This window comes from Sinocyclocheilus grahami, unplaced genomic scaffold (assembly GCF_001515645.1).
Source record: "Sinocyclocheilus grahami isolate Dianchi unplaced genomic scaffold, SAMN03320097.WGS_v1.1 scaffold747.1, whole genome shotgun sequence".
In the NCBI taxonomy this organism is placed as follows: Eukaryota; Metazoa; Chordata; class Actinopteri; order Cypriniformes; family Cyprinidae; genus Sinocyclocheilus; species Sinocyclocheilus grahami.
Window position 1 is genome coordinate 33,467 of NW_015505926.1, and position 13,776 is coordinate 47,242.

Here is a 13,776-nt window from a genome sequence, read left to right on the forward strand (position 1 = left end):
GCTTGTAACACTCCAAAGAGAAAGGAAAACTTGAAATCGCATGATATAATGACCCCTTTAAGAGATAAACTCGGCGACACTTGACTCGTCCACAGTATTGGTTGCGTTTTTATGCATGTTTCACATGGATTACATAATCTGAGAATATTTGTTTTCCATTTGAATTGCTTCATTTGAAAGTAGACATTTCACTCTCTATAGATATATTTTTAATGTCTGTAAGGCAAAAGATATACACCGAGTTTCGCGCTCAAGTTCACAGACCGAGACGGCAAAAAGCACATCCTGTTTGCTTTCATTATTTTACAAAAGTGCGTTTTGTTGTTATTGTGAGTGCACATAAATAAATGTAGAGTCTTTGCAGATTTGAAAGATGTATTACTCTTATCTATATAACCAAAAATGACGGGGTATTTTAAGAGTAAGTGAGCGCACCAGCGCCTCCATCTGTCCTGCAATGAGCACGCTGCTGTTCAGCTTCCGCACAGACACTTGAACAGCGGACATTTCTCTAGGTTAACATTAGATTGAGCGGCCATGTAAAGTTGCTAATACTTACATATTTCAGATGATAAGCCATATTTGTGGTGGATGAATGATAGGCGAGCATTTGGATGTCCTGCCGGATGTACTGTATTACCATAGACCAGCCGTTAATGACCTACGTGACTTCGCCAATGTATTTTTTTTTTTTCTGTGACTAATAAAATTTTAGTCGACCAAGCCTCTTCTGGTCGACTAACAATTAGTCGACTATTAGGGGGCAGCCCTAGTATTTATAAATAAGTGCTGAGTGCTATGCTTAGCTGTTAGACAGTTTTCACCATGAAAATCTGGTGTGTGATTTGTCATTGAAGCAACCCATCGCCTTGTGCTGGTCTGAAGAGATGAGGGACGAGGAGGGAGAATCTGTAAGAAATGTGTGTGGTAGGTGTGCGGTGAATAAGATTCTGTTAGACTGTGGGGGGAGTGCAGTGGGGGGAGTTGACTGACGGGCTCAGGCTTATCGGAGGAGCACACTAATTGGAGGTCATCCGCATGAATTAAAAAAACAGTCAATTACTGCACAAGTAAAGAGCCGATCATCTCTCATTCCCTCCTGCTTGCTGCCACCCTGTTTAGATGCCTAGTACATATGTGTGGGGGGGTTCAAAAAGTACACCGTCTATCCTCTCAGCCAATCAGCGCACGGACAGCACCACTTGATGAAATGTTTGTGTTATGGTGACTCCTCACAGGCCCTGCTGTGTAGACTGGATCATTACGCCTGATTGGTCGTTACTGAGATTCTGAGGCAGGAAGCACAGCGGTGCTATCGACTGTTGTGCCTGCACCCCTCTGCGTGTCTGTGGGTCACATGCAAACACACACACCTGCTAGAGTAATTGCGGCAATAAACATAGCGACAATCACTTGGCCCGCTGTTTTGTTTCCTCAGAGATATAGATTTTTTTTTTACAGTTAACATTGAATAGAAGTAGAATGAGTTTTTAAAACATTACATTAAATATATAACATGTTTTAAACTCACCCTTAACTATTGTATTTGTAGGATGGGTAGAATTTAAGTCTAAAAGCAGGATGGATGGATGGAGAATGTTCAGACGCAGTCGGCTTGTCTGTATGGCTTTTACTCTGGATGATTAAAAGGGGAACTCTCTCCGCAGGAGTGAACTGGACCGGGGCCAGCTGAGTGACATGAGCCAGGGCTAATCATATTTCACGCTTGTCACACGGTTAAGTGGTATTATTTGCTGTCATTATTCGCATTGAATGAGAAAGGAGAGCTTCAGGAAGCTGCCACCTGCTTTTAGGGATTCATATTGCGTTAAAGAGGTTATCAAACTCCCTTCCACTGGCCTTGCTATAAAGCACAAGGGTCTTTGTGCCTGTTTGTCTGAGCTGGTCTGAATATTACACTATGATAAAGCAGCTCCCACCAGTCCAGTTATCTCAGAGATTAATTCTGTGTGGACACACAGCTAATGCTCCAAAGTGACACTGGCCAGTTGACTTTTTTTTATTATTTTTTTTATTTGAGCAATATTTTAACCTATATTCATGCTTTTCTGCTTGATTCAAACACCTTTCCTGAAAAACCAGTGAAGGCGGGAATGGCAAGAAAAACTGTGAGTGTGTGTGTGTGTGTGTGTGTGTGTGTGTGTGCGAACGCTTTCGAGCTTTTTAGCAGAGCTGGCAGGCATTAGTCCGGCCTTCCTCTCCCTGCATGAATACTCTTTATACTCCAATAAATATGCGGCTGTCTCTGCCATGCTCACCCCTACACACATTCGATGTCTCTTTTTCTGGCTTTCTCTCACTCTTTGGCTTATTCTTCCATCCCTCTTTCTTTCTGCCCCTCTCCCTTAACACCCAGCTTTCTTTTATCTTCCTCGTTCTCACATCTTCTCATCCAGTGTCCTCCACTGATAATTTCACCATCCCCCCATCCTCCTCTCCCTTCCTCCATCAATGTTCAGTGCCCCTGACTCTGACCTGCTTCCCACTGCCCTCGTCCCCTAACTCACTTCGCATCACCCCCTCCCTCTTTTCATCCAATCTCTATCCCTCCTTCTCCAACTGGCCTGTGCCCTCTCCTCTACATCCAATCCATCCTGTCCTATCTCTTTTTCTTCCCTCTGTCTCTGTTTTTCCTGCTGGCACTGTACGTTGACCCCAATTCTGCCCTCGCTGTTGTTTCCCCCTATAGCTGTGTGTAGGCATTACAACTGTACACCTCTTGTACATTGTAACTGTACGTCATATTTTATTTTTTTTTTTAAATTTTCTGTTTCTTATTTTCACAGTTCTTTATATCTAGATTTGCCGTATTAGTTTGCTGAGGTATCTGTTTGTATGTGCAAGATTATTTTTTCATGTCATGTTTTTTCTTATTATTTGTAAATTCAAACTCAGTGAAAATGTATTATAGCTTATATTTATATTAAATGCAGTTAAATGAACTTAACAGTGATTTTTGACCCACTTGGGTAAATTTAAGTACATATTTATGTAATTTCATAATTACTTCTGTTGTCTTTGAAATAAGGTTAAAGTGCCCAAATGTACTGACAAGCATTTATAGTAAAATGCGCTTTCATGTCATTTCTGTTGAAACTTGCACTGTATGCCATGAATAGAAAAATATTTGTAATTGCACATTTTTATAATGAAGTTGCAATTTAGTACATTTAAAATATATTAAATATATATTAAAATATATGAATATTATATTAACATTATATTGAATAGCACACTACATTTAAAATTATTATGAAGTACTTTACATAAGGATATATATTTGCCATTATTACAAAATGCACTTGTGTGTTAACAAACAGTCATGAAAGTTTGCTCTATTTAAGTACACTTAATTTGCCTTTTATTGTATTAATATTATATTACCTGCAAGCACAGTTTTTTTTAAATATAGGCCTACTTGATATAAAGTAGACTACAAATACACATTCGATTCAGTTAAGCACACTTTTATGGCAATATAATGCATTATATTGAGAAAAAAAGAAGAATGGCAACAAATGAGATATACATGTCATTTCTGAAAGGAACACTTCTTTTTCTCAAAATTCACAAAATGTATTGCACTTGTATATCTGGGTTATGTATTTAAGCACAGGGGTGTATGTTTGTCTCTTTGTCCATGTGTCTGAGTGTGTGTGTGTGTGTGTGGTGCTTTATTCAGCTCTGCTGTGGTATAGATCTCTTAATGAACTAATTTCCATACATCCAGCTCTTCAAAATGGACAGTAGCGAACACCACATACATCAATGTAAAATACTTTCTTCTGTTCCAGTATTACTATAAGTAAACTATTCATTGCTTCATTGCCCTAAGCACTGTTGCTCTGTGGCACTTTCAACATTGTTTTGTTTGTTTGGGAACCAAAACTTATAGCAGCTCAACTATGTTTTGGGGCATAATTGCCTGCTTTTCTGACCAATAATCTGGGAATGTTTAGGAAATTTAAAATTAGTTTGGGAAATGGTCATTGTTTTAGAGCTAAAAATTACATGCTGCACCTTTAAGAATAATCAAACTGTATGTTGTTGGAAAAGTACGGTGTTGTCTGTTGTAAAACTAATTTTTCGCTGTGTGTTGTGTGTTTTAGATGATTCATCTTCTGAAAGTGGGAGTGGCAATGGGATTCACACACTGACTCCTCCCTCGGTAGGTGTGGCCGGAGTGAGTGACAGTACGGGGACGGGACCTGGATCAGGCTCGTACGCTGAGGTTAACGGCAACGGAAACGATACCGCAGCGCCACTTGACTTCAGCACGACTTCCTCGTCCTCATCCTCAGAGGACCAGCAACCAGTCAACCTCAGTGACAGACTGAGTCAGGCCCTGCCTAGTGCTGCCTCCATGCTGGCGACCTTTAACCCTGAGCACGCAGAGGAGCTGCGCAGAAAATACCCCAAATCCTCAGAGCTACGCCTTGACCGAGATATCAGGGACTATAATAACAAGGTATATATATAATCATTTAGGACCATAAAAATGCTGAATGCTACTTACAATTGTCACAATACCAAAATTTCAGTAATCAATGCCAGTAGCAATAAAAAAAAATTATTTTTTATTTAGTTTAGTATCAGCTTGGAAATTAAGTACCTGACTTTATAAGATACTTATTTGCTAATCTTGCTACTGGTAATGCCTGTAGATTTTTCCTTCACTCTTGTACACAACAGATTCATTTGTTTTGAGCGTACAATGCGAGTTGAACCCACAGATGCAAAGGCTCTCAATCAAACCTCATTCATTCAGTTAGCTAGCGTGGCACATGAGCGTTTTTCATTCAGACAGATGCAGAGAGGTTTGAACAATATGCCGAGCAAGGCTCCGGTCTGAATAGAAACTTTCATTTCATTCCTCTTTTCCATGGTCGGCCTCTGTTGCTTCCCGTCTCCTTTTTAATTGTATTGTCTTTGTGAAAAGAAGAGCGCAACACTATCTTTCAAATTAACAGATTCACAATCTCAAATGCAGCCCAAGACTCTCGGTACCGAGAATGTCTGAATAACACTGTTAGACCTTGAAGCCGTGGTTTTCATCAGCCGAAGCGCCATCGGTGGCCATGAATGGCCTAATTGATAGACTTCATCTTTTTGATACATCTTTCAGTCCGTGTCCTCCTTTGAAAGTCTTTTCTGATCATCAATACGCTCTTGCAGACAGAAGGCTTACCTTGGTTTCTTTGTGTGTTTTTGCAGTCTCCTCAATACAGTTCAGGCAGCTATGATTCAATAAAGATGGAGATATGCCCTGAAGATCTGACTGTTGGTCGGCCTCCGGCGGCTGACGATGATGACGATGACCATGATGACCACGACGATAGCGATAAGATCAATGATGTAGAAGGAGTGGATCCAGAGAGGTTGAAGGCTTTTAACGTGAGTATAAGGACATTCAACTCATGATTTTCTACTTCATAAAAAGAGCTGTAAACCATGGGGTCTGGCATGGCTTTTTATTTGTAAGTCAAATTAGAATTCCTCAATACATGTTGTATGTGTGGATTTCACTCACACCTCATACTTAGGTGAAGTAATTCATTTCTCTCTCTCTTTTTCTAGATGTTTGTGCGTCTCTTTGTGGATGAGAACCTGGACCGTATGGTGCCAATCTCTAAACAGCCTAAAGAGAAGATCCAGGCCATTATCGAGTCCTGCAGCCGTCAGTTCCCAGAGTTCCAGGAACGCGCTCGCAAACGCATTCGTACCTACCTCAAATCCTGTCGCCGTATGAAGAAGAACGGCATGGAGGTACACGCTGACATATTGAGCCCATTCTGCTTTTTGTAATGGTTAGATGACTTATATTGCCCCCTTGTGGTCAACACAGTACAGATACTGAGAAATACAGTTTTGTTTAGTGATGAAGGCAAAAATTCTAAATTAATATTGATGGAGTTGCCATTTTAAATTAAATTGACCGTGCTCCAAAATTAAAATGGCTGTAACTTTCATTGTAAAGTTTAAAGCTGAAATTCAGAGAAGGGAATTTAATTTGTCCAAAACAAGTTTTTCTACATAACTAATTTAGGCAAATTTTGTTCATGTTTTCGTCGATATACAGATATTCATATTAGACACATTTCTGTAAATTAAGTTCAAAACTGTCAAAACTATTAACAATGTTTCTATATAAGACAAAATTTATTTTTTTATATATATATATATTATATTTCTTATATATCTTTTTATAATCTACTTTATTTAACAAGGACAGAATAAATTGATTAAAAGTGACAGTAAAGACATTTATAATTTTACAAAAGATTTCTGTTTCATTTGCTCTTTCTTTTCAATTGGTTGAAGAATCCTGAAAAAAAATTATCACTGTTTCTACAAACATATCAAGCACCACAACTGATTTCAACATTGATAACAAAAAGAAATGTTTCTTAAACATCAAATCCAGCATATTAGAAAGATTTCTGAAGGATCATGTGACACTGAAGACTGGAGTAATGATGCTGAAAATTCAGCTTTGACATCACAGGAATAAATTACGTTTTAAAATATATTCAAATATAACAGTCAGCTTAATAATATTTGATAATATTACTGTTTTTGATTCAATAAATGGAGCCTTAGTGAGCACAAGAGACTTCTTTCAAAAACATTAAAAACTTGAATGGTAGTGTATAACGTTACATATAAAAGGCGATTCTGTGTTCTTTCACCATGACCCATAAAATTAGTCCATAATAGTTAATATATTAAATGTACTGTGTGTGTATTAGCAGACTCGACCCACGCCACCCCACCTGACCTCAGCCCTGGCTGAGAACATTCTAGCAGCCGCCTGTGAGAGTGAATCACGCAAAGCTGCCAAACGAATGCGCATGGATGTCTACCAGGCACACGTAAGTAGCGTTGTATAAGTGTATGTGAAGCTTGTGGAACTGTCTTGGTGTCTCTGTTTATTTTAAAACCAAGTTAGCCTGATATATTCATCTCTCTCTCTCAGGATGAGCCGTTATCTCTGGATAAGGCGGTCTCTCGTGAACCGGTCTCGCTGACCCACTCTGCATACTCCCTTGCTGCCTCAGCCTACTCCCAGGACCAGCTATACATTAATGGAGGCCTCAACTACAGTTATCGTGGTTATGGTGGACTGTGTGCCAGCATGCAACACCCCGTGTCACTGACAACAGCTACCGCCCAGACAAACGGTGAGAGAGGAAGCTGGCAGCATCCTAACTGAACTTTGCTTACTCACACAATTGCCTTATCTGTGAAAGGATACAGGATACAAGCAAAGCTGCCTTAAAATGTGATTTACAAAGTAAATTACAACATATAAGGGCTAGGATGCATTAAAAAGTGCTTCTCAACCAACCAACTAGAGGGCCAAGGGGGCTTCAGGATGACTTAAAATGAGTTAAATTCTTATCAGTGCTATTAATAATATTCTTTTTGATATATTGAAATATTCTAACATTCTAAAACTTTGATGTAATTAAAATTTTTAAAAACATACTAATGCTATAAAAACATACAATCAGGATGTAAACTGAAATCATATTGCTTTCTTCCCCTCCATAACTACTGGTTTTATTAAAGAACTTACTGTGTACATACTGAATTTTGGTTGATTAATTGAACCATATTGCCAGTTTCTATTAATAACATAATACAATTAATAAATTATATACGTGAAGTTCTGTTAATATTATATTATGTAGAAGTTTGTTAAATATTGTGTTGGACAGTGGGGCCTTCGAGTCAAAACCACTGCTTTAAAATAATGTCTAAGTAGACAGTCAACTAGGTTTTTGACAGATCTACTGGGGCTTGGTGAATTTTTTCAGTTTTTGTTTAATTTAATGTGGACATATTTCATATACAGGAAACATTTTAACTTGGTAAATTACAAACAAATGAATTTTAAAATGCAACAACTGGGCCCAAACTATGCTGTGCAATTGCTATATATTTAATGTATATATAATCAACACAACCAAAAACTGCTGCAAAAACTGCTGAAGTAAGCGGTTTCTCATGTAAAACTGTTTATTTTTTATGCTTAAAGTTATTATAAAATCTTTTTGAATTCATTAAAGGACTGACTCTTAAGAGTCATTCGTTCGTGAATCAGGCTGCACTGCATGTTTCTGAGTCACTAAAAAGACTGGTTTAAAAGAGTAATTTTTGAAGGATTGGACTACACTGGTCATGTTGTATGTGATTGCGTGCAGCCCACAAGAGTGTGCCATTATTTTCTGTTACACACTTATTTGTAACTGACTTAATTCCTATGACACTGTTGATTGGAGTAGAGTGAAAGAGCAACCTTGTGTTTTTAAGAATTTTGATCCTCTCTTAAGAGCTACCGTGTCTGTGTTCTTAGTTGTTTTTATGTCTGTAATTATATTTTTGTCCTCTCCGTTCAGGGCCTACTGATCTCAGTATGAAGTCTCTGGCCTCAAATTCATCCTCGTCAAGCTCCAGTAGTCTCGGCAGGAATGGAGGAGGAGGCGGGGCTTCAGCTCAGCTCAGCCATACAGAAGTGACGGCAGTGCGTCAGCTGATCGCAGGATACCGTGAGTCTGCGGCCTTCCTGCTACGATCGGCAGATGAGCTGGAGAACCTCATACTACAACAGAACTGAACCGATTCTCAAAACTCTCTGTCTAAACACATACCCTCGTCCCTCACATGATCCTCATCAGAGGTTTTCCGGTCACTGAGGAAAACCATCTGGCTCTTAAAGATGTTAGAAGATAGAGAAAACAGCTTCATCAAGCTTTTGCTTTCATATAATTTCAACGAGAACGGGCGAAAGATGGAGATGAATTTCAAAAGGACACTTCGGTGCAGAAGCGGATGGTTCGATGCGTCCTCCACAAACTGCTCCCACATTTCATGCCTTCTCCATGGCCTCCCTCTGTTTAACTGCCATTCGTTCCCCGCTGAAAGCCATCGATTTCTGATTTTCTTTGTTTTTAGCTACTTCAAAGGAGGAATTACGGAACGTCAATCCTCCAGACGGCACTAACTAAATGAAGACACTTTTGATTTGGAGGCGTAATGGAAAGAAAGAAGATAAGAAAAGCAAGAAGAAAAATAATAGACCTTTGTATTTGCTGTAAATAAGCACTCGCAGTGTCCTGAAGCACTTTTCCATTCATTCTGACCTCTGAATCATTAATTTATGCATATAGATACGCAGGTGGAAGCTCACCTGGAAATACCTCAGCCTGTCTGTCCTGCTCTCTCTCTCTCCCATCATTCCCCTCTCTGTGTGTGGGAGAAGAAAATTATCACCTGTCCGTCCTCGACTTCGCAGTCCACTGATTTGGGCATCGAAAGGAGAGAGTGGGAGTGAATTTGTCATTTCTGTAATTGAACTGCGGATTTTCTTTTCCACCTCCTCCAAATGTGTTGTACTGTATATATTCCAATCCATTTCAAGGTACTGATGGCAAAAATACACTGGACTTGTTTTGGGAATGGACCTTTCCTGATGCATTTAAACACTTTGGTCTCACAGATGCCAACTCTTTGTTTCCTCTCTACGGGTCACCCTCTATTCTCCTCTTCTCTATGTGTCCTTCCATTTCTCCTGTACGTCCTTTCTCCTCCTCCACCTTATTATTCTGCTTTGGAGGGAGATGGAGAGGAAGGATCCGGAATGGAAGCTTGTTAGTCTTGTATCTGTTGACTTTTCTTAATGGCCATTAATCCACTCTGCTGCTATGGACTCCAACGTAACGCCACAGACCTGAAACCTCAAGCCTCCCAAACACAACCAGAGCACCTCAAGGCAAAATAAAACAAGGCAAAAAAAGTCTGAAACGGAAGCCAAATCCAAAAGAAATATTTAAAAAAACTGCCGTTTTGCATTCTGGTCGAGAGTGTTTGATTTCATACTGAGGGCTGCTTGTGTTTGCTTTTGTTTGATTTGTTCTAAAAGTGCGGTGTGTGCTTAAATCTCGAGATCAACTGGGATCAAATCGTCTTTGGCACAAGAGCTTGGCGCATACACGAACACGTGTACGACACGAACAGACACGCTAAAGGGTCTGTAGTGAACTGAATATTTAACAGGAGAGGTTTAAAATGTGTAGTTAGTGAGGTAGATTTGTTTAGGGACTGACTGGCAGTAATGTCACTGTAATTTGCTCCATTTGCACACAGAGGCAGCGCTAATCTGTGATTGAGGAGCTCGGCGCCGGCTCCGTGTTGTACTGCTAGTGGGGGATGGAGAAAGAATATCGCAATGCAGAAGATAATCAAACGCATTTCTGGCCCTAAAGGAGACAGACTAATACAGAGAGGCTACCATGACATGACCCCTGCTGAGGAGCCTTCAGAATCATTCATAATCACATGACCGGGACCTACTTATGATCGAAAGCCATGATGATGTGTGAGTGTGACCAGAGATTGCACTGCCCTCTTAAGACAAGTTTGTGTGCAATTTTGACACCCCTGACATGTAGAAGTAATGATTTCTTGATGTGTTATATTTATGGTAGGCCTTCACAGTCCAGCCTCCTACTTGGATATTGAGTTGTTGATTAGAATTGCAATAGACGTGAAGACATGCAAAATTGACAGCGTGAGGCCTCTCCTCACTGTGTTTAACATCGCTCTGATCACAAAAGGGTCCTTGACCTCTCTCATCTGTAACTGTCTTCGCTGTTTCTTTTATTTCAGGAGAGAACTTACAGTAATAAGGAAATAAGGGGAGATATATAAATTAGTGCTGTCAAACGATTAATCGCGATTAATCACATTCAAAATAAAAGTTTTTGTTTACTGTGTATGTTTATATAAATACACACTCATACAGTATATATTTGAATAATATTTACATGTATATACATTTATATATTTATATTCTTATATTTTATAATATATATATAAATATATTTAATATATAAACAAACATATTTTTCTTAAATATATACATGCATGTGTTTGTATTTATATATACATAAATATGCACAGATATATTATGTAAACAAAAAACTTTTATTTTGGATGCGATTAATCGCGATTAATCGTTTGACAGCACTAATAAATATTTAATAATATTGAAACTTTAAAATTGTTTAAATATTTTTACATATTTAAAAATGTTACATTTCCTAAGTTTAACACCAAAATAAATAAAATAAGAAACCTTAATGAACTTTAGGTTCATTACAAACTCAGTCATTTAAAATGGAAATTATGTACAGTTTACAGTAAAATACTGTAATTCATATTTATTACAGTATGTGTAACACATAAATGTAATATTTATTTTTTATATTTTTTAATTCAATTGACAAATTGAGATGTTTAAGTACTGTATTTTTTTATTTGCATTATGCTAATTAAAATTGGGGATAAATATGCTTAAGTCATATAACAAAAAATAACTAGAACAAATTACAAAAAAAAAAAAAGGTCCAAAAATAGTCTTCACAAAATACAATTTCAGATTTGTGTCTTTTGATTTTTGCAGTGAAATTTGACCTAGACATGTTTCTGACCAATTTGACCTGCACATTCATTGGGTCCTCTCTCCTTATTTTCTATGCTTTTGCCATTTCTGTTCATCTCTCTCTGTCTCACCTGCTTTTCTTTTCCACATTGTCTGCAGTAGACACAGATGTTGAGAGGTCAGGTAAAAGGGAATTCTAGCTGCTGTCTCGGTCATCTGTCTTTCTCTCGTTGAGGTCTGATATGGGTCCCACTGCCGTCTGATTATACGCCACCCTCACATGCTACTGAGCTCTTATATGGGTTTCTAAAACCATACAATGGAGATGGAACTGCAAACCACATCTGTGTGGAAAGAAGCTGAAAAAAGCGAAGCGTTCATCTGTTGGTAAGGTGTTTCTTCTCTCCAGTTCACTCAAGGACAGCTACCGAAAAACAAACTGTAAAACAAGGCAAACGACAATCTTGAAAAAGGTGTAACTCGTTCACAGTTTTGTTCCCATGCTCTGTGTTGCGTGTGTGGTCGTACAGCGCAGTGTGTCCATGGAGAGTGAGGGCTATTCTAGCCATAATCAGAGCATCTCTCACTCTCGGTTCTCACGCTAGCCGCTGAAGATGCCTTGTGGCCCACTGTCGAAAACCTTTTTATCTGATTCCTATTTCTATTATAATGATCTCAATTACTATTCTTTTCTAATTCTTTTTGTATGGCAAGTGGTCTTTTCAGAACCGTTTTGTACCGACATCACATGTGAAGTTTGTCCCGTATGCCTATAACATTCCAAACAAGGATGTCAACATGCCAAGCAGCCAGCCTAACCACGGTCACATCGGATTGCAGATACACACACCGAGGGCAAAATCAATCCCACAGGCTTTAAAGTGTTAGTTACGTCGAGAGCCTGATGCCTGATTTCCCTTGCGTCACAAACCCTTAAAGAACTGTTATCTCTGTAGTGTATGACTGAGATGTTTGGGAAACTATGTTTTCTGATTAGTTATGCGCCGTGCCTTTAAAGGGGCTTAACCGAACTGATTGTCATATACGTATGTCCCTTTATTTTATTAGAAACCCCTTCAGCTCTCCATATCTGCTGTCATATGGTACCTCAAGGTGTCTTTTTTTGTTCAATCAGCACCGCAATCTACTGTGATATTAACTAAACAGGCCACCTGTCATAAAGACATCACACACAAACACACGGACGGTCCTATACAGGTTCAGGCTTTGCATTCAGGTGTGACGCTGGTTATGGTTGCTGCTAAACTACACAACTTAAGAAAAATGCTTTGGTTTGATCAGATGTATAGCTCTGGAAAAAAAAAAAAACAACAACTTGACTTTTATTTTTCTACCACAGTGGTGTACAGCTGCATTCAAGTTCATGTGGTTCCCCATTTTGGTCTGTTCTCTTTTCTAATTTGTTGGTGCTTTTCTTTACCATCCCGTCTCGGTTTCCTCCTGGTGTCGGCTCTGGTTTTGATATGTACCTAATACCAATGTGAAACTGTCTCTTTCTTTCTTTCTCATTCTGGACTCAGTGGAAGTGTGATGTTTACATGTACAGATTTTTGAGATTCTCTTTCTTTTTTGTTGTTGTTCTCTTTTTTTGTTGGTTTTTAATTTAAATGATTTCCCTTCTTCTGTTCGGGCACTGCTTAATTTGATCTGATTCCTTTATAGTGAAGGGAAATGGGACTTGCAGCAATTTTCCATGCATTTACAGTAAGACAAGACAGTGTTTTCGTCTGGGAGACCCCCATCACTGACCCCAATCACTTTCTTTAACTGCTGTCAACAGATACACAAATTGAAGAAGGCTTGTTGTAAATGAATCTTTTCCTCTGACCATTAGGGACGACATGGCCGTCTGTTCCTTAATGATTAAAAGCCATTATCACACCCTTCGTCGGGTGCAGACATCAAGTATTAGAGTACAAGAACAGCAGAGTAAAAACCTCAGGTAAATGATTGCTGTTTTATATTTGAAAAAGAAGTCCTATCAGCAACCCATTTCCCACTTTAATACCATAATATATACAAAATCTTTTTTTTAATATTTATTGTGTTATATATATATAACAGTGAATACTTTTTCAGTACATGTGGCTAAATATTTTAATTCTTTAGAAAAGTGTTGATACATACATATGTGAAGAAACTGAAAGATTGAATGAAAAAAATCAATTTTTGTTGTTTAATGCAAACAGCATGGGTGGCTCCTAACATATCACTTTCATTAATGAAAACCAATGATTTGAGATGAAGCTTTCTCCAGTGGGATGTCACTGACATGACATTGTGACTTT

General features: G+C 38.5%; 1 protein-coding gene across 1 annotated transcript; it reads left to right on the plus strand.

The window, feature by feature from the left end:
• The first annotated feature begins 402 nt into the window (after positions 1 to 402).
• Positions 403 to 10,744, plus strand: LOC107560857 (nucleolar protein 4-like). The gene is made up of 7 exons (XM_016245130.1): positions 403 to 421; positions 4,131 to 4,489; positions 5,236 to 5,415; positions 5,599 to 5,787; positions 6,771 to 6,893; positions 6,998 to 7,202; positions 8,424 to 10,744. Exons 1-7 carry the CDS (start codon positions 403 to 405, stop codon positions 8,639 to 8,641), a joined length of 1,293 nt encoding a protein of 430 aa, XP_016100616.1. The 3' UTR covers positions 8,642 to 10,744.
• Positions 10,745 to 13,776: the final 3,032 nt, after the last annotated feature.